Source organism: Marmota marmota, unplaced genomic scaffold (assembly GCF_001458135.2).
Source record: "Marmota marmota marmota unplaced genomic scaffold, marMar, whole genome shotgun sequence".
Taxonomy (NCBI): Eukaryota; Metazoa; Chordata; class Mammalia; order Rodentia; family Sciuridae; genus Marmota; species Marmota marmota.
Genome location: NW_025999999.1, coordinates 8772484 through 8798195, shown reverse-complemented (window position 1 = coordinate 8798195; position 25712 = coordinate 8772484). Strand labels below are relative to the sequence as shown.

At 51.6% G+C, this 25712-nt stretch overlaps 1 protein-coding gene across 6 annotated transcripts in view; it reads left to right on the top strand.

Moving 5' to 3' along the window:
- The window catches only part of Sh3pxd2a (SH3 and PX domains 2A), a 215097-nt gene that overhangs the window by 163513 nt on the left and 25872 nt on the right, over nucleotides 1–25712 (top strand). For 5 of the 6 annotated variants that reach the window (XM_048807272.1, XM_015494748.2, XM_015494747.2 and 2 more), the window contains one exon: nucleotides 25513–25626. In XM_048807272.1, the coding sequence (XP_048663229.1) occupies nucleotides 25513–25626 (114 nt within the window). Of the gene's footprint in view, nucleotides 1–22187; nucleotides 22249–25512; nucleotides 25627–25712 lie in introns of those variants that run through there. The other variant, XM_048807275.1, reaches the window with a different exon arrangement.

The following is a 25712-nucleotide window of genomic DNA, read 5'->3' as shown; positions in this document are numbered from 1 at the left end:
TAAGGAATAAAAAAATGGTGGTTTCCACCATTTACTTGTTTAGCAGCTGTGTATGGTGGAAAGAGCAAAGAAACCTGAATTCAAATACTGGATTTAAGACCGAAAGCTATGGGGTGTGGATATAGCTTGCCTAGCATGCACAAAACTCTGTGTTGGATCCCTAGCACCTAAAAAACAAAAACAAACAAACAAACAAAAAAACTAAAATATCTAATGCTAACTATGTGATTTAAATAGGAGTTCATTTGTTTTTGCCTAGAAAAAAGGGGCAGTGATATGTACCACCTGAGCTTTTTATAAGAGTGAAATATAATGGATATAGAATTCATTAGTTTGTTCATTTATTTCATAATTTTTGAAAACTTCCTTTGTCCCCGGCCCTGTGCTGATTGGATACATACCCATAAGGTTCCTGCCTTTATGGATATTGAATACTAATTGATTTGAACATTCTGGCACTTACTCACTAAAGAACCACTTAATTGCCAATTCAAGCTTCCAGGCTACACTGTTCTTAGAAAATGGGTGTCCCAATAAAGATAAGTATAGGCTGTTTCTAGAAAGGTAGGTTTATTGCAGTCTGCATTGCAGATACGTGAACTAGCATTCTTATCTCTGGAAGAGCCTTGAAGTAGTTTGGTTCCCATGACCAGTCTCCATTTGGAGATCCTGTCCAAACCATTAGACCTGTTTTCTGATAGCTCTTCTCTTCCTAAGTGCACCACATGTATCCCTGCTGTATCTACCTAATCAGCAATTCCCAGGTCCATTCTGGTCTGAGACCATCTCTGGTATGCCCCTTATCCACTTCACAAAGCTGGCTGGAGAGGAGACGTTAGCCTAGCAATTAAGAACATGGATTTCAAGTTAGATAAGCCAGTTTTTTGTGTTTTTTGTTTATTTGTTTGCTTGTTTGGTACTGGGGTTGAACACAGGGGTGCTTTACCACTGAGCAACATCCATAGCCCTTTCTATTTTTTACATTGAGACAGGGTCTTGGTAAGTTGCTGAGGCAGGCCTCAAACCTGCAATCCTGCTGTACCTCCTGAGTAGCTGGGTTACAGGCATGTGCCCCCCACACCCAGTGATAAGCCTGGTTTTAATCTTGATTTGATGACTCTAGGACAAAGTTTCCTGGGTCTCCTAAGCATCAGTTTCCTTGACTGTAAAAGGGGAATAATTGCTCCCACAACTATAGGGTTGTATATGCTGATTCAAAAGGAATTCAGTGCTTAGGGCCTGGGACACAGTAAGTACTCAATGTATGAGAGCCCTGATAAGGCCACTGGATGGGGACAGTTCTGACACAATTTCCCCAACTGCTTGAGAACTGATTGTACCCAGTGGTTCTGAGGATGCTGTCAGCCCTGAGGGCCAGTCAGGTATGTATAGCAGCAGAAAGTTTACTCTAAGGTAGTGAGGCCAAGGACAAACCTGCTGGGGTCTGGCCACAGCCACCACCCTGGAGCTCAAGTTTCTTTGAGGACTCAAGAGCAATCTTGGGTATTGGGGGGCTTCATGCAAGGCTGGAAGAGGAGAGTCCCACCAGTGACATCCCCCGCTAGCTGTGGCTTTGTCACATGACATGGAGCTAAATGCCAAGGAAGAAGATTAGCATAGTGGGGAAGGCTTTCAGAGGAGGAGTGGGCCTTGGTAAATGAAAAGGTTCTGGTAGGCTAAGAGGGACATGCAGGACAGTGGAACAGGGACAGCAAAGCAGGCATGTGAGTGCCCAGGGCAGAAGAAAAGTGGCAGCTGGGAAGCTGTGGGTAAATTAGCCACCAAAGCCTGTGAGCAGCAGAGCCACCTGAAGAGCAGTGTTTAGAGCAGGCTATCCTGGCTGTGGCTGGAAGGCACAGGGACAGGTTTGGTGGCAACAAGGAGACTCTGGAAATAACTTTTTCCTTGGCCAGATCTGCTGGGGCTATTGTCAGCACTGAGCACTGCCAGCCACCTGCCCGGAGCCAGCTGCCAGGTGCCCTGGCCAGTCAGCAGGCAGGGGAGGCTGTGGCTGCTGGGCTTCCACCTGCTCAGTTGGGCAAGTGGAGCAGCCGGTCACCCTGTCCTGATGTTGGCTCTGTGGACACTCCCCCTACCCAGATCTACCTTTGCACAAGTATCCAGTACACCGGCAGCACTAGAGACCCTCTGGCCACCCCAACACATGTGCACACACTCCCTTTGTCCCCAGTACAAATGACAGGCCTCATCTGAAGTATAGAGAAAACATCTCCCCTGATTTCCTCTATTCTTACATAAAACACTTCAGCAGAGTGTAGTGCAGACACTTTCTGGGGGGTATAATTTGTCAGGACCTCAGGGAATTTGGGCTCACAAATTGCCCTTTCCTTGTTCTTTCCCCAGTGTATCCTGTGGCCGCTCAATATTACACCCTTCAGCACTGGGGTTTTCAGTAATCATGCTGGTGGTAGTTGGGGGTGACCCAGGGTAACCACCCTCACCCCTATCAGCATCTTTTCAGATTCCATAACCTCATCCTCTGGGTCCCAGTGCTGATCTAGAATCCTGGCCTCATAGCAGGAAACAAGCAGGCGACCCAGTTAGCTCAGGCGCCTGAGAAGTCTGTGGGGAGCCAGCGTTCCTCCGTAGGACACTCAAGCTGAGCTCCTGAGCCCCAGAAAATGGAGGGAAGTTTTTGGCTCGTGTATCCCCACGGCCATTTCTACCTCTGTTTGAAATGTGCTATTTGAAGCTCTTATTTTGGTCTCGTTTAATTGTCTCAGTCCAGCTCTATGTTTCCCTGTCAGCTGGGCATGACTCGGTCTCATGCTAAAGTTCGTTTGCCTCCCCTAAGCTTTTATTGGATGGGACTGTGGGGAAGTGGCCCAGGAGCACCGCGGGAGATGAGGGAAAGCCAGAAACAGAGGAAGTCTGCCAAGGACTGGTGGTAAAGTGGCCCTCTGCATGTGGGGGCCTGAGACCAGCATGTGATAGCAGAGCCCTCTCTCCTCTAAGGATCAGACCCATTGGCATCGCCACAGGTGATGTCCTGGAACCTCAGCACAGTGGCCAGAAGCCTGCATGTCTGTTCTCTTAGAATCCCACTAGGAAGGCCAGCTGGGAGGTCAAGGCCACCTGGGGAAATGCCTGCTCCTGCCAACTAATAGAGGATTTTTGGATTTTTCTCAAGGTGATCTCTTTCTGAATCATAATATTTTATGTTTTATAAGATATAAAGTCATGCAGATTTTAAAACATCTTGGTAAAAAGCAGGGTGGAGATTGGCATTCTGTCTTTCCAAGGAGGATACTGAAGCCCAGAGAGGTGACGTGACTTGCCCCAAGGTTGCACAGCTGGGAAGGGAGGCACGGGCTTCAAACACTGTGCTCTGACTAGTGGTGGGAGGCTGGAGTGCTTACACTATGGATTTTACTTCTTTGTAAAGCCAAACCCCTAAGAGCTTTGCAGTGTGAGTTCCCTAGGCCTCTGAGAGCCAGAAAACAGAGGTCAATCCTGCGAAAGGCCAAGGGGCAGCAGGTCAGAGGGGATCTGAAAGAAAAGCACGTTGACTCAGTGACTAGCAAGAAAGTTTCACAGTTGTCCCACTTTGGGCTCACAGGGTCCTTGGGGAGGGGGCCTAGTCTGCATGGCTGGGTGGGTCTGCTCATCAGGTCCCTGGCGGACAAGGCTAAGGACATGAGGTGGCATTGGGCTGTGTCTCTCTGGTGCTGGTCAGGGCTCCACCCCATGTTGCCTTCCCCTCATCCAACCAAGCACACCCATCCTGGCCCCGTTGCCCACCCCACCCCACCCAGAAGAGACCTGCTGTCCAGCCCCTTTTCCTCCCCTCACCCCAGCATCCAGACCTCAGTGAAATTCTACACCCAGGGACAGCTTCCTCGGGATGCAGCTTGCTCAGTCAGTCAAGAAACAGAGCTCCTACTGTGTGCCCTATGGTACACCCTGCATTGGGGCACAGCGGTGGACAAGATGCAGCTGCCTGTCTTCCCATTGCCGAAGCAGACGGCATTCTAGGGCTCTTTCTCTTCCTGCAGAGGAAAATCCAGATGCAGTGAGTCCTCTGTGTCCCCTGCACCCCTACAGTGCACAAGGCAGAAAGCACAGGGTTGCTACCATGGAGGGTGGGACTCCAAAGCAGGTTTCATGACTGCTGTGAGCTGTGCCTGGTCTGCCAAGAGGGGAAGGCTTCTGGAGAAGGCGAGGCCTGAACGGGGTGAGGCCCACGTGACCAGCAGGGCCGAAGAAGGCAGGAGTGACCTGGTTGAGGGATGGTTGCTATCAACAAGAAAATGGTTGGAGGGGCCTCAGATGTCAGGTACAGGGAACACCCCCCCTGTCCATCCATGAAAGAGAAAAAGAGGCCTGGGAATGGGATGTCATGGCCCAAGGCCAGCGTCACAGCCAGTTTATGCCAGGGTTGGCTCTGGGCCCTTGGTGTCACAGGGGCTACTGGGGGAGAGGTGCAGCATATGCCACGGAGGGCAGGAGGTACTCAGAGCACCTGGGCCACCCTCCCTACTGAGCGGAGCTCCCCACGTTGGGCCCTGCAGCCCTTGGCTGAGGCTGGATCCCTCAGCACCTCCCCGTGCATTCCAAGACTCATTTTTCTATCTTCTTGGTGAGATGAGCTTCGGATGCCCTGGCTGGAGAACACAAACTCACCCAGTTAGCAACGCCACTTCTCAGGGTTGGGGTCAAGATGAGGGAGAAGTGCCGTCCAGGGAGGGAGCCGTCCTGTGGCTGGCTGGGAGCCCCCCTCAGACACAAGGCTCTGCGGCCTCAGCCTCTTTCGTTCTCTCTCCCCCAGGAAGGGGGTGTGGTTGCTGTTGAGGTTGGCCAGGCGTCCAGTCCTGGTGTTTCTGGACACTCTGTCTTTCTTGTCTGTTTTCTGTACTTCTAATCAGTGCTCACACAAGGCCCCAGACTTCTCTAGGCTCAGCACGTTCACTATCTTTTGATTACGACAGAATTTTAAGCTGCTGTGATAGGGGCTGTGAGGGCAGGTAGCAAGCAGGTGTGACAAGGACACAGGGCCTGGGGTCCCTTTACCAGCACCTTCAGTGTTAACTACAGGCTTCTCTTTTGCCTGGCTTGACCAACTGACCTCCCTGTGACTTGGTGGAGCTTTCTGGCAGTTCTGGACACCCACTTCTTGCTGGAGGCCTCGGGTCAAGGGATTGCACTTGGCAAAGTGCTGAGGGTGTCATGTTAGTAGGCGGAGTAGCTGGTGTCCCACCGTGGAAGGAATACCAGGCTTTGCATAAAAGGATCTTGATCAATCTAGGCTCCGATCTCAGCCACCAACCAGTCAGGAGACCTCAGGCAAGCCACTTTGCTCTCTGAGCATCTGCTGTCATCATCTGAGGAACAGAAGTGTGATAAGGAGTGACAGCAGTGACCATGGTTGCTTTCTAGTGACCAAGCTTCCCAGTCCCCTGATTGTGTCTTTACCAAGCTGAGCAGGAAGCAGCCCCTTCATCTGCATGGTCTGGAGCTCCTAAGATTCCCTGTTACCCCTGGGGCTCTGGAAACAAGCCAGTCAGCACAGAGGGAGCAGGCGAGGGGAATTTGACCATGTTGGGCAGCCTTCAGCCTGTCTCCCCAGCTGCCAAATGGGTCAGTGGCTGCAAATGTCCCTGGGTTTGTAATGATGATCACAGGATTGTGGATTCCTGGACACCTTTGGTATGGGCTTTGTGAGGCCAAATGCTTTGCAGATTAAATTTCTGGAGAAAGAACAGCTGAGCAGCAATCTTGAGCCACTTCTGTACTATTGCAGCAGAAAGGTGCTGGTGTGTGTGTGTCTCCCCATAATTAAAAGGCGGGGGCGGGGGCACTTTAGGCAAAGCAGGAAGATGGTCCAGTCTCCTCTTTCCTTCAGTTTGCATCAGCCAGTGTGGTGGCTCAGGCTTCTTATGTTTTCCAGTGCTGGGAACAGAAAGAATATGATGAGTGTCATGGAATGTCATGCTGGAGCTTTTGGGTGGCTTTCCCTGCACTACCCCCCTTAAAATAATGTTTTGAAAGGTTGCCCTGGAGAACTGCTGAAAGCAGAGGGGCTGATGGCTGTCTTTGGCCATGTCACATGAGGACAAGATTATCTGAGTGAGGGAAAGTATCTCCCCATAGCAGGGCTGCGGGGATCCAGGGCTGCCCAGCCAGAAAGCCTGCGCAGGATCTGATCACAAGCAGGCCCGCCTCAGTTACAACCAGAAGTGTTACTTTAGACTCTTGGCTTTGATGGGGAAGAATGTGGTTTTGCCCAGCCCCTCCCCCAACCACCTCAAGTTCAATAAGATCTGAAAGCCATACTCTGGGGCTTAGAGAGGCCAGTATTCAATCTGGAGAGGGTCGCAAAGACACAGTGATGGAGGGCTCCACTGACCCCCACTGGTATTGGGCTGGAATTTGCCTGACCCACCTGACCATTCCTACTTGAGGTGAACTGGGGAATCTTTTTTTTTTTTTAAATACTGGAGACTGGTGAGTTTGTGTTCTCCAGCCAGAGCATCCGAAGCTCATCTCATTCAACCACTGAGCCACATCCCCAGGCATTTTTTGTATTATATTTAGAGACAGGTCAGGTCTCACTGAAGTTGCTTAGTGCCTTGCTAAGTTGCTGAGGCTGGCTTTGAACTCTCAATCCTCCTGCCTTAGCCTCCTGAGGCCCTGGGATTATAGGCCTGCGCCACTGCGCCCAGCATTCCCCAGTCTTTTTTGCCTCTCAGGGGTCTCTCTTCTCTGGCTTGCCCACCAGCCAAGTGTCCTGGTGTCTTCTGCGTGTGCCATGCACTTTGACTGCATGGGAAAGTGGGTGGGGAAGAGGTCAGGTGAGAATATCAAAGAAAATGGTTCAGCACATTGGAATTTTGGGGCTTCATTCCTTGTGGCTCCAGTCTTCCCCGTTCCTCACCCAGTGCCCCAGATAAGCCTCTGATCAGCTCTACTGTGTTGGATATCGTTAATGCCGCTCCTCAGAGGCTTGGCCTTGTGTGGGACATGCTTCCCCTGGCATTGAACAGATCTGGGGGTAGCATGGACCTTGTTGCCCCTCAGTGGAATTTTAACTGGTTGTTCCTTAGAGGAGAGAAAAGTTTACCTCATCATCCAGCTTTGCATTAGGAGAATGAGCGTCTGAGATGCTGCTCACTGAACCCCTTAGGAGTTTATACCCTCATCCTTCTGCTGCACAACCAGACATAGACTCACCTTGAATCTAAAGGGCCTTGACTTTCAGAGGGCCAGAGCGACTTGTCAATACTATTGTGGCAGCTGGAAGGAGGATTCTTGATCTCAGCCCTAAACTACCCTCCATGCCCCCATCTCTCAGCCCCCATGGGATCATCTTACCCCCCTGGGGCCCTTGGAGAAGAAAAAACTTCATTCTAGAAGTGACTCCCAGGTGGGAGGTTAGAAGGAGTCTGAGGCAGGTTGGGCAGGTACCCTGATCCAGAGGCCTGGATGTGGAGACTGGGGGAAGGAGACAGCCATGCTCCAGTTTAACGGACAGGTCAGAGCTGGGAGCTGTGATTGATGTGCTTTTACCTACTTCCTGGGGAATGAAGTTGCAGTGTGCCTGGCTGAGGGCCTGGGACTCCATGAGGGCATCTCGAGCCTGCCACTGCCAAGACATATTTAAAGGGGAGAGGTGCTCATGGCCCTCCCACTTTCTGTCTTCAGACTCTTCTAGGCCTGACACCCTAGAGCCACTTCTAGAATGTAGTCTGTCTTCCCAGGGCTCAGTGGTGGTAGGATGCGGATGAGAGGCTGTATGAAGCACAGGTGAGGACAGTGACTTCCTCCAGCTGCCTGCCCTGTCTCTGTCCTTGGGTAGGGTGTGATTAATCTGAGACTTATTCAGGATGGAGAAATCCAGAACCAAGCAAGTAAGTGAGCATGTAGTCAGAAGCCAGAGATCAGACCTGCATGCGCTGATTCATTCCCCAACCTTTATTTCCTGCTGTGTTCAGACAGAGTGAACAAGGAAGATTGATCCCCACCTTCATGGAGCAGATGGGCTGAAGGTGAAGCTGACAGTTACCTGCTCTGACTCATCCCAGGGAAATTTTTTTTTTTTTTTTTTTTTGGTACTAGGGATTAAACCAAGGGGCACTTATTCATTCATATATATATAATTATGTGTGTGTATGTGGGTGTGTATATATATATATATGTACACATTTTTAAAAATTTTGTTCTAATTATACATGACAGTAGAATGCATTTTGACACATTGATCACAAATGGAGCACAACTTCTCCTTCCTTTGGTTGTACACGGTGCAGAGTCACACTGCAGACATGCATATAGAGTAATAATGTCCATCTTACGTCACCATCTTTTCCATCTGCACACCCCCCTCCCCGCCTCCCCTCACTCCCCTCTGCACTGAGACAGGTTCTCACTAAGTTGCTTAGAGCCTTGCTAAATTGCTGAGGCTGGCTTTGAACTTGCAGTTTGCACAAGAACTCCACCTTAGGCCACTTCCTAGGAAAAGCTGCATTGTCATTGATCCTCATGAGTGTTCATCAACACTGCCTGACCAATCACTGTGGCAGGCCTCTAGAATGAACTGGGTGGACTCCAGGGCATGTGAACTAAGGGAGTTTCTGGGTTGAAGTGGCCTTTTCTGCATGGGTTAGAGTAGGATCTATACTAGATCCATTCTTGGGAACCAGGAAACAAGCTAGTGCCTAGAAGTAAGAGAGATGGGAAGGAAAATAGGGCAGAAAGAAGCTCGGAGAACCCATTCCTAGATCACCACAGAGAACCCCACTGAGGCTAGTCACCTGGGGACAAGGGCTGAAGTTAAACTCATTTGCTATTTTCTGAAATCTCTGGGAAAGGCAGATAAGGGATCATGGAGGAAAAGTCCCTCCTCCGTGTCAGGCAGAGAGCCAGACCTCTTTTGTCCTATAATTCTCACCATAGCCCTACACGGTACAGTAACATGACCTCTGTTACACAGATCAGAAACTAAGGGCCAGAGATTTGGGGTCATTTGCCAGGTCTTTCCCATACACCCTGCTGCTCTTGGTAACTCCGGTGGCTCTCCAGGCTCTCCACAGAATAGGGCATCATGGTGAGGAAGCTGGTTTTGGTGTAGCTGTCTCCCCACCACCCTCTGCAGGGATAACAGGACAGGTCCCTGGGGCAGCCCAGAGCATCCAGCAAGGAGGAGGGCCCTGTAGGAGAAACCAAGGCACCCTGCTTCCCTGTGGAGGCCTGTAGCTGCCTCAAATGTTCTTGGGAGAAGCTGCTATTCGTGTCTCTGCATTCTTCCAGGAGCCTCACCCAAAAGTAGGCTTGTCGGTGAGGGGAGAGGCCCAGGAGGAAATGGCCCAGTCGGGTATAGCAGACTGCAGGAGCAGGAGCTCTCATGAGGGCTGGGAGTATCTGCCTCCTGGGTGATCTGGGGCCAGACAGGCAAAAGCAACAACAATCTCCCTGCCTCAGGTCCCTGAGGGGAGATTCCCCTGGATGACCTGGGGCGCTGAGAGTCAGTTAGTTCCCCAAATTGAGGACCCGGAGGAGGGAACACTGCCCAGGGAGTAGCTGCACTGGATTCTAGCAGGGCAGAAGGCCTCCCAGGGCCAAAGGGATGAGAGCTGGGGAGAAGATGCCTAGCACTGGCCCCAGGAACTGGGCTTGAGAGATTCTGAGGACAAGGAGGCAGGAAGACCTGGAGTGAGGGGAGAGGACAGAGAAGGAGCAAGCCTGGGCCAATCTGTCATGGCATTTCATTCCCAACAACTACCTACTGGGCCCCTTCTTTGTCCAAAACACCTAGCCAGGCAGTGTCATGACTGGCTGCCAAGATGAACAGGACCCGGACTTTGTCCTCAGAGAGCTCTTGGGGACATTACCAACTCAAACCTCAGTCAGGGTGTTGGGGCAGCTCAGGGTAAGAAATCAGAGGCCAGCTGGCAGGGAGTGACTGGAACTTTGCAGAAGTGGTAGCTTGAGGGATGGGCCTGAATATAGTGATGAATCAGAGAGCCCAGTACATCTGGGGGCTTCTCAAACCTGCTGGGTCAAGAAGAGAAGGATAGAGATCATTTCCCCCAGACCTCATGAAAGGCACATGTCAGATCCCACTGTCACTGAGTTGCCACCCTGTGGCTAGCATGTGGCCATTCTGCTCCTCAGTTTCCCTGTCTATAAAATGGGAATAATATCTAAAACCACGTAGCTGTCACCATGAAGGAAAATTGTCAAGTGATGTATTCATTTTCCTTTCCTTTTCTCTAAATGGCAGGGATGGGCTACTACCCAGTCCAGGCAGTAAGTTATATCTGGGGGAAAGTTAGAAGTCCATTGGGTTCCTGAAATTACATGGAGCAATAACGCTTCCACCCCCATCTGCCACCAACCTGGAGATTTTTCAAAGCATTTTTCCATCTGTCTTTGAGTAACTCTGAGGATAAGTAGGACAGGTGGCTTTGTTTTTGTTTTTCAAAAGGAGAAAAGGTAAGCAGTTTGCACAAGAACTCCAAGCTTGCTGCTGGTGGCCAAACTGGGGTGTCAACTAAGGGCTGCATATCCTTACTCAGTGCTCCTTCCAGAGCAACATCAGTGTTTCCCTGAGAGTGGGTCAGGCAGGTAGATGCACCTGACGTAGGCTTCCATCGCTGTTCCCTTTCACTACACATTGGGTCAAGGGAAAAGTCTCCATTTGGGCTCCTGTGTTGTCAGTGCCTTTGTAACAATGGCCAGTGTCCCGTTTTTGGTTGTTTAAGAGAAAATCTGGTCCAGGCTTAGTATGTTGCTAGAACTTGCCTTAATATCTTGCTGAACTTAATGACATCATCATTTCGTTTCACTGTATGCATTTTTCCAGTTATATTCTATTTATGCCAAGGGATCCTGGTTTTCCATTCTGGGTAGCATAGGAGAATGTCTTCCTGAAAAGCATATTTACATTTGTTAAAGTAGGTTTAAATAAACACACCAAGGAAACACCAGTACAGGTGTTACTCAGGCTAATGTGTTAGTTTCCTGGGAGTTTGGGAAATGCAGAGTTAAAGGACCCTAAGTGGGACATTTTCTCCTGGGCACTCTCCATGTCCCACAGTCTCCTAGGGTGACACCAGTGGTTCCCAAGTTCCAAATGGGAAAGGAGCCTGGAAAAGCATTGGCATTCGTGGTGGCTGCTCCCCACACCATGCAGAGGAATCCACGTTGTCAGAGAGCTGTTGACGTCAGGCGGTACAGAGTTTTTGCAAGCCCTCTATTTAAAATTCCCCAGAAATTAAATAAGGAGGGTTTGGAAGGAGGAATGCCCTCAACAAATTGTGGAGCGGGTTTGTTTTGTTTATGGGGATGGTCTTTAAAGTTGCAATTGCCCCCGTTTTATTTTTGCCCAATTGAAGAGGGGCTGAACTCAGCTGGGAGGGTGGGGAGGTTGTCAGCCTCCAGCTTTTAGTTGAAACCAACTCAGTTCTGGGGCCAGGAAGCTTCCATTTTTAGCAAAGAGAGGAAAGAGAAGAAATGGACAAACTTGTCCGTGTGTACTTCTTAGGCCCTGGAGAGAGCTCACTCAAAGAATAGGGCTAGCCCTTTAGTTGTCCAATGAGCAGTGACAACCGCAGGGCCTCCCGGTAGCCTCTTCTCCACACCACCTGTCAAACATGACACAGGCGCAGTGCTAGGCAGGCAGTTTCCAGGCTTGCCGTTTTCTCCCGGTACCCCTGGGAGACCGTGGGACTTCAGACTCCTGCTCCCCAGAAAGGCAATGAGCCTCTTCAGCCTCTTCCTCGGGCAGCTTTGAATAAGCAGGCATCATTCGGGTACCATGGTTGTTTCCTGAAATCCCTTCCCCATGGTTTTCCCTGTCATGGCCTCTGGCTGTGTGTTGGGTGGCAGCAGATATGCAATGCCTCTGCCTCACAGTGAGGACGGTAGGTAGGTCCGTTTTTGTTCTCTTCCAAGCCTTGGGGTTTATCTCAGCTTGATGCTCCCCAATTGTTAACCCATCAGACAAACCTCCCTGGGCAGCGGGCAGCCTCTGGCTTGTAGCAGCTCCAGTCTCCTCCTGTGCTTTCATGGTTGGGGCCAGTGGTCCTGTGTGTTAATTCATAGCAGAGACCATGACATCTCCTTAACAAATTACTCTCTCTCTTTTTTTTAATATTTAGTTGTAGATGGACACCACATCTTGATTTTTATGCAGTGCTGAGGATCAAACCCAATGCCTCACACTTGCTAGGCAAGCACTCTACCACTGAGCTACAACCTCAGCCCACAAATTACTTTCTTAAAGTTGAAAATAAAAAGATGAATTCCTTTAAATAGGTACATACCTCATAAGCCGGCCATGTGTACCAGAATAGTCCCATAGGATTCTAATGGAGCAGAAACTTCCTATGTCCTAGTGATGTTGGAGCTGTAAAAATGTCATGGTCCAACACATTATGGTGTTTGTGGTGCTGCTGGTAAACAAACCTGAGCTGCCAGTTGTATAAAAATACATCACATACAATTATGTATAGTATATAATATTTGATAACAAATGACTGTCTTATTGGTTTATGTATTCCTCTCTACATATATATTATATATATTATATATATGTACACACACACGTGTGTGTGGGTGTGTGTGTGTGTGTATATCTCAGAGCCTCTCACATGTTAGACAAGCAGTTTAGCGTTGAGTTACATCCCCAAACCTTCATAAAAAATTTTACAGGTGTGTGCACCATGCCCAATTTATGCAATACTTTTTTATTGTTATTTTAGAGGGTACTCATTCTGCCTACATATTTTTAAAAGTTTTCTGTAAAGCAGCATGTCATGTTATGCTGGGCAGCAGCCTCATACTTCTCATGTCTACTGCATCTTCTGCTTGCATGAGGCAGCCATCTTGATTGACCTGTACCATCTAGGTGTAGGGAAGTGTACCCTAAGATGTTTGCACAGCGGCAAAGTTGTCTCAACACATTTCTTAGAACCCAGCCCCATGATTAAGCAACACATGGCGATCGTATATGTATAATATATATCAATCATGTGAGCCATGGAATATGTGGTTCAAAGATGTGGCAAAGGTGGCTTCTGAGGGAGGATATCTGAGGTTTAAGAAATGCTGATCCCAATTTACTCTTGCCTGGTAAAACTCCTGGATGAGATTTTATGTCAAAAAGCTCCTTCAGCCTGGGTGTCCCTGCTTTACCTTACCATATGGGCTCAGAGGAGAGGTGACTTAGAAGTGGGCCTGAAACCCACCTGTCAGCCCCCTCCTCTTAGTGGGAACCAGAGGTAGAAATGCCATGCCTTTGACTTGCCTGAGACGTGGGCTGCTTGGTAGACACTGGTCGATTGAGTGGAGGAGAGCCAGTGAGGGACTGGTTTCCTTGGCTCATCTAGGAAATGGGGATTTGAGGAACTAATGAATAAGCAGGTGATGCTAGTTTCTTTCTGCAGAGGAATGAATGGCTAGAGAGGTTTTTAAGGGTAACCAAATGAATGCTGTGCTGGGTGTCAGACCTGGGTGCTACCTAACCTTGCTCCTAGTCACCGGTTCCTGGTGTCTGCTGAGGGAGCCTAAGGTTTAACAAACTCAGGGGGAGGCAGGCAGACTTTTCCCTCCAGGCATATTGGATTTAAGATCCTCAGAAGTCCTTGCTCATCCTCACTGTCAAGTGGGCGAGCCACACAACTCAACAACTTGGCTTGCCCTAGGTACTCCCCATTTGCACCACCTAAAATTTTGGCATAATTATTAATAGTACTCCTTCATTTGCTCAGAGTTTGGATAGTAAACTGTAACCAGTTTACTAATTAGACTAACCAGGCACAGTGGCACACACCTGTAATCCCAGCTACACAAGAGGATTGCAAATTTAAGGCCAGCCTGGGCATCTTACCTTCTCAAAGAAAGAATTTTAAAAAGGGTTGGGGACCTAGCTCAGGGATAGGGCACTTGCCTAGCATGCATGGGCCCTGGGTTCAGTCCCCAGCACTGCAAACACTAAGTCATGTCCTTTCATATTTCGATTTAATACTTAGCATCTTGTCAGGTTTGACCTGTTATTACCATCTGCTCTTCTCCCTTTGGCTCCTGATCCTGACACAGCTTTTGCTAAATGAGATGACACCACCCACACAGCATCTCAGTCTTCATCCTGGGTTGATTAAAACATCCATCAGGACAGGTTCCCTGGTGATATGCCGTGAATCTGTCCATGCAGCTCTGCGGGCCCCCAGGTGCTGGGGGGTCATATAGACCCACAGGCCTGGAAGCTCTGCTCTGGCAAATCCTGGACCCGTCAGGCCAGCAGTTCACTGGCTGGTAGAACTTAGGGTGATTGAGTGGTTGGCCCCTCACTTCCTTCGACTCCCCCTGGCCTGCACTATCTTTTTTTTGGTGGGGGGATGCTGGGGATTGAACTCGGGGGCACTTGACCACTGAGCTACATCCCCAGCCCTATTTTGCATTTTATTTAGAAACAGGGTCTCACTGAGTTGCTTAGCACCTCACTTTTGATGAGGCTGGCTTTAAACTCGTGATCCTCCTGCCTCAGCCTCCCAAGCTACTGGGATTATAGGCGTGCTCCACCGCCCCCAGCAGCACTATTTTGATTAGTGTTCAGAGACCCTTTCTGGCTTCTCCAAGCATTGCTCAGGGAATCCCTGTTCATTAGGACCACAGCCAGCATTGAGGTTGCTGATCTCTGCTCTGGAGTTGACCTTCACCTTCCTTGAAAGTTGAGGCCTGCCCGTTTTGTGTCCTCTGGCCTTGCTCCCATCTCTGTCTTTAAGATCCCCAGTGGTGACTGGTAGGTGTTTGACACGTGCTCTCAGGACCCTTGCCCACGCCAGCTGATGAGATCACATGGAGGACATCTGCCAGCACCGTCCCTGTCTCTGCCTTCCATCCACCTGCCCTCCTTCCCTCAGCAAGCCCCACCCCCCAGTGTGGGCACCTACTTCTGAGGGTGGACAAGAGTGCCTCACTGTGGGACCTCCCTCCATCTGCCTCTTGGGGCTGTGCCCATCTCAGAAGAGAAACTTCACTCTCCTTCCCCTCTGGCCTGGAACCCTTTTTGTCACCCTCTGCAGTTTCCAGGCCTCCTCTTTCAGGAACCTAACCTTCCTGCCCTCTTTCTCAGAGGCTCCTACCTCCCTGTTGGCTTTTTGCAATTCCCACTCTGCCGTTGTCTTTGAAATCTCCCCCTTTGTGGCCACTCCTCTCCCACTGTTCATCTCATTTATGATCACAGAGTTTGCCTCCTGTGTCCTCTACCCTCCGGAGCCACCTTCTGTTCAGGAACCTGGCCACAGGTCATACCCCTGTGCTCTGCTTTCTGATGAGGTGGATGGCAGTGACTTCCAAGTTGCTCCTCTTCCAGTTCTTTCCACTGGGAACAGCCTCTCACACAGCACCCTGAGCACCTAGGCTGGGCCGCTCTGCCCTTGCCGTGCTTCCCCCTGGATTGCCCTGCCCGCTCCCCTCCAGATTTTATCTTTAGTTACCTTCGTCTCTTCTCTATGATTCTTGCCTGACTCCTTGATCTGGTCTCTGGCTGTCTGCAGTTCCTTCAGCAAGCATTGCATCAGCTACCACCAGGTCCTCTGCATGGGCTGTCTGGTCACCCTTGGCAGTCTCGTGCCGTAACTCACCCTGTGCCCCTGGTCCTTCTGCTGTCCAATAACCCCTGCAGGGTCCTCAAGCCACCTTGCATTCTCTCTGGGACCCCAGCCCCTTCTGCTGCCAGGCCAAGAACCAAGCCCACACGTTTTCAACAGGGACCTTCCCAGGTCAAGGCTAAATGATAACAAAACCGAGTCTTTCTTCCTGAGACCAGACACCTAAGACCCACGTGTCTAGCGGTGGGTAGCATTAGTCGCTGGGGGCCTTCTTGCACTTCCCTGTGCTTTGCATTTAAATTAATGTTAGCATCTTGCAGCTCACCAGGACTCAGGTGCTGTTCTTCACGCTTTTGAAGGACTCCTCTTCTAGTCATAACGACACTGGGTACCACTCTAGGTCCATTGCACAAATGAGGAAACTGAGGCAAACTGAGTTTGGCCTCACTCAGGCCAAACTGATTAGCTAGGAGGTGGCCGACCTGGGATTTAATGCCAAGCAGCCTGATTCTAGAGCTCTGAAGATCATGTCCTTCACCTGTAGTCTGTCATGTGTCCCCATCTGTAAGTGCTCATTACCCGGCCACCTTCTGAGTGCCTTGCCCATGACCTCCGCTTGCCCAGACCCGCCAGAGCCCTGCAGGTTTGTCTGGGTCCCAGCCCAGCCCTGGGCTTCTGGGCTGGTCCAGTGAGGTGGGCAGGCTGGAGCCGAGGTGGGGAGAGGTGGCAGAGGCCCAGCTCTTGCTGTCTTCCTGCCATGGGCTGCATGGAGCCTTCCAAATGGTGACGTAGCAGCTTGGCTAATGGTCTTGGAATCCAGGCACCCAGGGAAGGTTCTGGGGCCCTGGGGGCTTCAGAGCCCCATCTGGGGGGAGGGAAGGCCTGGACAGTAGAGCAGGGCGGGCGCCAGGGTTCAGACCACTTGAGTAGGCCTGGAAGACAGGAGTTGGGAGGTGCACCCAGGAGGGGCTGAGGGAGCCTCTCCCCCGCTCCAAAGCCACTCCTGTTTTCTTTGGACCATGGAGGCCGCATGCTGAGAGCTGGAGTGTGTCTTGGCAAAAGGCTGCAGTGACAGAGCCTTCGGACCAGGGAGGCCTGGCCGGGAAGGGTGGCCTTTCACTGTTCTTAAAGGCACAGCATGCATCCGCGGCCTGCATTTCCAGTTCCCTGGTCTCTCACCAGAAGCCTTAGATCTGGCCCAAGGTTATAGGAAGGGGGCCAGGCTGGGCCCAGGGCAGAAGCAGCCCCCTAGAGCCTAGCCTTTTACCAGGTGTGGCTTGGCCGGTCCATTTTAGAGCTCTTCCTCTTTTCAGTATCTGTCTCCTCACTCTCGATGTTTGGTGCTCACTGACACCTACCCTGCTCCCTTCTGCAAGCCCGCTCCAAGCAAAGAACATGGGAGCACCTATACATGTCCCCCTTCCAAGAGGACAAGGCCCAAGCCAGGACATGCAGGCAGCAGCCCAGGGTGCTAGTTGAGGTTCTGGAAAGAGGGACTTCAGCTCCCCCAGAACCCAAACTAGCAGGACCCTAAGATGCCTGAGGTCTGGGGCTGTGTCCTCTCCATTCCCTGGCTCCGTGGACTGCCCTTCCCACCTGCCTCCTGAAACTTTAGGGAGGCCTGGGTCAGAGTCAGTGCTCCAAGCCTGCTCAACTGTGAATCGATAGGTGGGAAGGACAGGCAGGGCCTGGATAGCAACTCAAGTCTGCTGGGTCTCCCAAACTCCAAAATCAGTCTTGTCCTGCCTCAGAATCCTCTGGTTTGCGCCTAGGAATCTGAAGGCGGGCTGCAGCGGGGAAGCCAGAGCTCACCTGCTGGCCTCAGCTGCCAGTACACGATTGAGTCCCCGCTGTGTGCCGTGCCCGGGGTGATGGGGCAGCAGAGTCTGAGCCCCGAATGGGTGCCATTCACAGTGCTGGTGTTGCTATGTGTGGAGCTGCGCCTGGCACATGCCAGGTGCTCAGGAAATACTCACTTGTGCAAAGTTCCTGGATGTTAACTACGTCACATGTCCCTGATACAGGACAACCCTGGGAGTAGTTTTTATTGTTCAGGTATGCCAGCGAAGCTCAGAGAGGACTAGTGGTTTGCCCCATGTCACCTAGGTCATCTAGGAAGTGGTGAAGTGAGGCTCCAAACTGAAGCCTGTCCTGGGAAGGAGGCTAAGTTGCATCCCACAGACCCCTGGGTGAGCAGGGACAGTAAGGAGCACTGGGGCTTTATGGAGGACGCATCCTGACATCTGGAAGGATTGGGAGGATTTCAGAGGGAGAGGAAGGCGCAGGGGTCTCCCCTCCCCCACCATCTGCTTTGTCCTAGGCTGAGCTGTGACCTCGGAGGACTTTATTAACATCCTAATTGTGTGCAGCTGGCCTCACTCTGGCCCTAATGAGCTCATTATCCTGCCTCCTTAAGGAGGCCATTGTGGCCTGGTCACCCTGGGGACAGCAATGGCCTGAGAGTGGCCATCACTTCCTGCCACCCCCAGCCAGGCTCAGCCCCTCCTGCAGAGGCTGAGGCCCCCAGCCCGCCCCCTGTCTCTCAGTCCACCTCGGTCTGTGTCACTCTTAAAGTCTCTGTTCTTTCTCTCTTCCCTGACCCCTGCCAGCACTGGGAGTCCCCAGTTAGAGTCCATTTGTGAGGGCTTTGAAATTGGCCAAACAGATGAGCCCAGACCAAATGGCTGGGCCATCGCCCTGAAGATTATGGCAGCTGGGAAAGCTGGGCTCTGGCCTGGGATTGAGTGTCCCCCTTCCCGCCGCAGCCCTGAGCTGGGGATGCTGCTCAGACCTCCTGATGTGTCTTCCCCCTCCTTGGCCCCTGGACCCACCACTGAGAAGAGGGTTGTTCCTGGGGCCTACTGGCAGAACTGGCTCTGGATGACAGGAACGTTGCTGTTCTGGGTCTTTGTCTGCTGTAAAGGGCTGGGTCCTGGCCCCTGGCACCACAGAAACACAGCCCTGACTGAAAGAAAGGCCAGAGGGAGGGAGCTCTCAAGGAATTGGCCAGGTCATTGTTCTCCGTGGTGACTAGCCCAGGGTGGGGCCTAGCCCTGGAGACCGGGTTTCTCCTGCATGTCAGGTGTCTATAGTGTCCACTTAAAGGGCTCCTCTGGATCAGTCTGCAGTTTCCCGTTAGAGGAACTGGGTGTGGGATTCCCGCTGCCTGCCCCCATCTGGGAGGGGTCACCTCAGCATAAAGCTACTCCAGGTGGGAAAACCTTCCTAAGTAAGGCCCTGGCAGGTGTCACAGGGCAGGGCTGCCAGGCTGGGCCTGGAGGCACATGCCAAAGGGTCTCTCAGCCAGCCAGAGCCATAATGGGTCCCTACCATCTCCTGCTTCCACCACACTCACTGCCTCACTCCCTGAAAGAGCCTGCTGCCCTTTCACCAGGTGACTGCTAAGAAGAGGCCAGGTGTGGCTGCCAGCCCAAAAACAGCGGCCCCACGTGGGCACAGGTGCAGCCACTTCCTTAGTTCAAGGCCAGGTAACTTAGTGAAACTTACTGAGTCTTTCTCCAAAGAGAGGCCAGGAGGATGGAAGAACAAGGCTAGCAGAGGTCAGCTTGGGAGTCTAGAATCATCTTCCTGGAGGCTGGAAGAAGAGGTGGCTGCTCTGGTCCAGGTGGCTATAGTCATTAATGAAGAGCTTAATAACGCCCATAGCTGCCATTTGTATTTTTAGTTTCACAGATGAGGAAACTGAGGCTCAGAAAGGTTAAGGCAGTTTCCTGAGTCCCCAGAGCAGAGAAGTGGCAGTAGTAGAATTCAGACTCAGCTCTTTGGCTCCTATACATCGCTCTGTGCCAGTTTCCTCATCGGCCAGGCTGCTTGCTGCAAGCTCAGTTCTGCCCTGGATACAAACTGGACCTGGTGCCTATAGTGCTGACAAGATAATTCTCAGAGAGCAAAGCAGCTGTAGTGATGCCCTGGACATGTTGGCACCTGGACACCTGTCAAGGAAGGCTTCCTGGAGGAGGTGGGCTGCAGCCAGGACTTCATAGGATGAGCTGGATGCGGAGAGGAGAGAGGAGACGGCAGGAGTTTTGTGCTGGGGAACCAAGTGAGCCAGAGGACAGAAGCCAGGCTGAGAGTGGTCCCAGGGCCTCAAGGGAATCCCCCCCAGGATGTATACCCCCAACCCCATTGCCCTCCATGATTTGCAGACATGAAGTACAACTGCTGGAAACAGCAAGCGGTGCTGGGGGATAGACCCCCATTCTTCCGAAACCCCAAGAGAAGCCTGGAAGCTCTGCAGAGCAAGGTACCTGCAGATGGGACAAGTCAGGGCACCCTAATTATTCCCCTTTACTGCTAGAAGACCCTCACTGCCTCTGTGGGGCTGGGAATCCAGATCTCCATCTGACCCCTGGATTTTACAACACAAGCTTCCTCATGTAAGGCGGAGGGCTGATCACAGTAACATTATTCCATGAGAACCTTGAAGAGTAAAGGGATGTATGTCAAGTTTAGCACCTGACACAGAGTGCCCTCCCCTGTGTTTGGTTGTAATACACAGACACAGACCTGGCTTTGTTCCCATGTTCCTATGCGCCCCCCAACAGGTGTGCACATGTACATCACTCACCTCCATAGACTCAAATACGAGCCCTGGTCCACACCCACACCCAGCACATAGAGATTAGAAAAGACAGCTAGGCCCCTACACATATTGGGGTGATCCTGGGAACCCCACAGACCTGTAGCTAGTACTTGGATAGTTGAGCCACACCCAGGAGTTCAGGTTGTCGTGGTTCCTCACTGGAGCAGCAGTGACTTTGGTGCAGTGATGTACGTCTGAGCTGCTGGCATGTGGGAGAGGCTTGTCAGCAGCCGTGGGTGGGAGCGGGCCCAGGGAGTCTTTCCAGGAAGCCCAGCCATGTGACTCATGCCCAGAATCCCAGAAGGTCTTTGTGGAACCAGGGTGGGCACCATGTTCACCCACCTAGGCCATGTTTAAGCCTGTCCGTCTTGGCTCAGCAGAGATGCCCACGGCCAAGCCCACGGCAGTCTCTTCTCTATAGCCATTGTCTCCTCCTCAGAGCCTGATTCAGGAGGAGCCTGAGTCAGAAGCCTGGACCCAGCACACTCTGCAAGTGTTGGGCTGGAGTGGAACCTAGGCCAGTGTTCTCAGGCAAGATTGTCTGGGGCGTCAGGCTGGGGGGATGACAGTGTTAGCCCCAGGTCCTAGGGCCACAGCAGAATAGGATCCTAAGTTACTGTCCTGGGGAGAGATGTTTATAGTCAACAGAAAATGTGCCTAGTTGTCCCAGAAGCTTCTAGAACAACAGAGATGTTAGAAAGGCTAGGATTCAGACAGCAGAGCACATCCATGGGACATCCAGAGACAGTGTCAAGTACCAAGTGTGGTGATGCTTTGCCCACTGGGCACCTCTGTCATCCATTCAGCCCCTCATAAGTCCTTATCCAGTCCTCCCATGTGCTGAGGCCTATGCAGCAGAGGTAGAAGGAGGGACTGGGCTGCCCTGCCCTGCCCTGGGAGTGCCCCTGGTGCTCATAGGTGCAGATCAACCTTCCACCCGTGTCCCTGGCTCCTGGGAAGGGAAAGAGCAGCATATATATGGAAGGGCTCCCAGGAATGGAATAAGGGGGAGAAGACATGATGCTTCCAACAGAGAAGAGACCTGAGTCCTAGGATCCTAGGGCACTTGAAACAAAGAGAAAGGCCCCTGCAAGAGGGCAGCAGCTCTGGGACTTGCTTCCCAACTTTTCAGGATACAGACCAGTTGGATGAGACTGATGAAGAAAATTCCCCCAGGAAAGCAGAGGGTCCAGGGCTCATAGTCACAGGCAGAGGGAATGTTGTCTCCCTTCTGCATCCATGGAAGGGGGTTTGCCTCCTTCTGCTGAGGATTACTTTGGGTCCCAAGTTCTAGAAGCAGAGAGAAGGTTTAGAAAACAGCCAGCCACGAGATCACCAAGACACCTGCTTATCTGGGACCTTGGATTCACACAAGAAAAGGGAAGAAATAATCTCCCAGTGTGGACGAACAGGGAGAAGGAGGGTTGTTTGAGAGCATGGTATTGGCAGGGACACCTTGGTGTAGAAAAAGAGGCTGGTCATGAAGTGATCTTGGCAAGTCCTTAACCAGAGGCGTGCTCCTGAGCTATGCTGTTCCTCAGAGCACATCTCATTTCATCCAATGACAATAAAATCCCTGGCCCCTGCCCAAGTCTGTTCTGGGGAAACCCTCTCTCTGGAAGAAGGGCTCCCATCTGAAGCCAGGCCTTCCAGGCACTTCCTTGGCTACTGGACGTGGCTTGGCTTAGAGGGTAGGCCTTTGGAGGTCTGCTTGGAAGGATCTGGATGAGATGGGAGAGCCACAACTGTGCTCTTGGAATTAGACCCTGGACCTGGGAAGTCATGTGTAAGCCTTGGCTTTCAAGAGCCTCTGAAAGTGACCAAAGTTGGTGACTGCTCTTTGGGGGTCTTGGGGATCATCCTGGTGAGCAGGATTTGGGGCAGTGGCACCTTGCCTGGAGTGGCTTAGAGGATTCAGTGCCCACCTGCTGAGGTCTGTGGTGACAGGTGACTTTTGTTCTTCAGACTGGGCTCATGTGATGCTTAGAGATTGTGATGGGTGATTAGTGAGGGCTTTCTCTATTCAAATGACTGAGACCCAGCTCCACGTCAACTCATCAATTGTCCTCTTCCGTGGACCTCCAGGTCAGTGAACAGTTCCTTGGCTTATTGTAATGAGGAAGTCCAGCAAGCTGGTCTAGTTTTGGTACACCAGACTCCCAGGTAGAAGATGTCCTCAGGATAGCTTGTCCTCCTTCTCATGACAAACCTGCTGCTTTATTGACTTGGCTCTCAGGCCTTTTCTTCCTACGTGCCCCTGTGATTCCTGCTTGTGTGGGACTCAGGATTCAGATCATCAAAGCGCCATTGTCAGCTCTTAGAACAGCCGCTGAATAGCCTTGCTTGGGTCACAGATCTACCCCTGAACTATCACATGTTTGGAGAGACGACAAACCAATCAAGAGATGGCTGGCCAGCTGGGTGGGATGGCACATGCCTGTAATTCCAGCAGCTCAGGAGGCTGAGGCAGGAGGATCATTTGTTCAAAGCCAGCCTCAGTAAAAGTGAAGGACTCTTTCTCTAAATAAAATATAAAAAAGAGCTGGGGATGTGGCTCAGTGGTTGAGCGCCCCTTGGTTCAAGCTATGGAAAAAAGAGAGAGACACGGTTGGCCAGCTGCACCCACTTCAGTGGTTAAGGAGGCAAGGTCAAGTGATGCCAACCCAGTGAGATGGAGGAACCTTGCTCCATGACCTTCAGCCAGGGTCGTAGAGGAACTGCTGGGACTGGGGCTTCCTGGCAGAGACTGATGGGACTCCTGAGAGTGCTACCCTAGAGACTGAGGGGCAGATATCCCACCCAGGGTCCCCTGAAAAGGCAACACCCTCTGGCTGCTTTGGGGCCCAATCAGCCACAGCTTCTGAGCATCCAAGCCATTGTGGCCTGGGCTTCAAGAGGATGGGTGGTGCTGCTCCAAGCAGCCCTCCCTCGCCTAATATGTGCAGATGGCTGTGGGTAAGACAAAGGTGGCCACTCCCATCCCATTCAAGCAAGACACAGCTCTTTACCAACCTGAATTGTGCCAAGAGGGGAGTTCCATGTCCACCCAAAGCCTTGGGTCAGAGTGCCTAAAGTGCCCCCCACACACTGGCTGCTCCTGCTTTCCTCTGCCTCCTGCTGCCCAACACTGCAAAGAGTGGACAAAAACCTCCTTGGACATCATTCTGGAGACAGATCCTCTAACACTTCTTGACCAGCTTGTGGGACTCAAGGTCTTCCTGGTTCAAAAGAAGTGGACAATAAAACCTTTCCCACCATGTCAATGAATGGTGGTCCTGTCAGCCTTCCTCCCTCAGAGTGTCAGATTGGCCTCTTTTGTTAACCTATATGTTAGGCAGGGGCTCCCCAGGGCCAAGGACCCCTCTTCTAGCGTGGCCTGGACTCCAAAGTGAGCATCCATCTCCCTTTAGCAGGTTCTGAGGGTGCTTAACACACAATCTGAGCTATCAGCTCCCAGGAGTATCAGCTTCCTGGAACCAGTCACTTCACCAGAAGTTGAGTGAGTGCAAGTGTCTGGTACCCTTATAACCATCTTCAGACCCAAAAGTTGGGAAATGCCAGTGGATGTCAGTGGAGTGTCCACTAGACTCTGAACTGCCTTTTGGCTGCTGCCCTGGCCCCAAGAGTGGATGCCAGTACCTGCCTGTCCCCACAAGTTGCTCAATGACTTCAGCTGTTCCCTCTTAAGAAGTTAAGCCTCACCAGGCACAATAGCACACATCTGTAATCCCAGTGACTGGAGGCTGGGGCAGGAGGATTGCAGGTTTAAGGCCAGCCTGAACAACTTACAAAGACCCTGTTTCAGAATAAAAAATGAGGGCTGGGAATATAGCTCAGTGGTAAAGCATCTCAGTGGTAAATCTCCAATACAGTTAAAAAAAAAAAAAAAAATCAAGCCTCCTTTTTTCCTTGAACCAGAAAACCATCAGCCTGCAGATCACATCCTCTTCTGGATCCTGTTGATAGGCCTGGTGCAGGAAGTCTCAGGGCCTGTGGGGCAGTGTTTAAATGAAATGCCCCCCTGGTCCTGCAGCAGTGGCATAGAATAGGGTTTAGGGCCCACATGTTCAGGGTCCAGTCAAGGCTCGCAGTCTCTCTGCCACAGTTCCTCATCACCTATGTACCTGTTTGCAAAGTGAACATAGCAAGAGGTGGCTTGGGCATGGGCAGTCCAAGTGAACCATCTTGGGAGATGGGAGTTTGGAGCCAGAGCAGGATGGAAAGGAAGTTAGACCTATGGTTTCAGTTCTTCCAGCAGCAGGAGTGTGTCCCCAGTTCTTCCTGACTGAAGGTTTGTGACTTGGTGGGCCAGGCTGCTTTTCTCAGGCTTATATGGATTGTGTCAAGGGAAGGCCTTGGTCACTGGGGTTGGCCAGGCCTGAGGTGGGAGATGGGCCCAGGGAGCAGAGGGCAGGACCTGGGTTTTTTAGGTAGGTACTCTACTGCTCCCTGTCTTTCACCCCAGGCAGAGATAGACTCTGTGGCTCATGCTAGGTGGCCAGCAGGGGCCCTGGGTCATAGTATTTGACCCAGCTGAGGCCTCTGAACCAAATAGGCCTAGGCTCAAATGCCCTCTGCTGCCCGCCCTTTCTGGAGAGTTCTGTACTCTGCTTGCAGCTCTGCAAAGCCCATCGAGGCCCAGGTCTATTTGGCTCAGAGGCCCTTCTGGGGTCTCAGTTTCATCCTCTGTAGAGAGGGCTGGTTTAGTTCTCTGAGCTGTTGGCTCCCTAGGACCAGGATGCAGAAATAACCTGCTGAGCCTTCATGTGTGGCTGCAGTTGTCAGGGGTCACCTGAGGCTATAACACTCATTTACTGTGATTGAAATGGCCACACCATCCAAGAGCAGCTGGGAGTGGCACTGAGGTGACAGTACTGCTGACCTGTGCTAGGAAGGTGTGAGGCGGTCTGCCTCGCTGCCTCTGAAAGCAGAGGAGGCACCAGCCTCCACCCTTCTCGTGGTCATAGTGGGTTGAAAGACCCTGAGTCTTCTGTGCAGGGACAGAGCTCACTTGGCCTTTCCTGCAAGGTGCATTTCTCATGTGGGACATCATTATTTCTAATTGGTCTTTGGATTTTTTTTTTTTTCTTCATCAAACGTGTAGGAATGGATGGCAGTTTGTTTGGTCATCTCAGGGAGTGTGTAGGTCTTTTCTGCCTTAGATGAAACCCAGGCCCCTCAAGGCTGGCCAAAGGAAAGGCCTTTGCCTGGTGCCCAGGCCATCTGGCCCTGTGCCCTGCCCTCTGGCCACTCCTTCCCTCTGCATCTCTGCCCCCAACCCACCTCTGCCACCCTGCGAAGGTTCTCATGGCCTGTTCTTTCTTGTCCCTTCTACAGGATGGTGGTTTGTTAGCACCTCCGAGGAGCAGGGCTGGGTCCCTGCCACCTACCTAGAGGCCCAGAATGGGACCCGGGATGACTCAGACATCAACACCTCCAAGACCGGGGAAGGTAAGGGCTTGCAGGTTCTTGGGAGGGAGCATAGAGGTTGACATGCATGGCCAGCTGCCTCTGGGGTCAGCCCCTACTGGAGACAG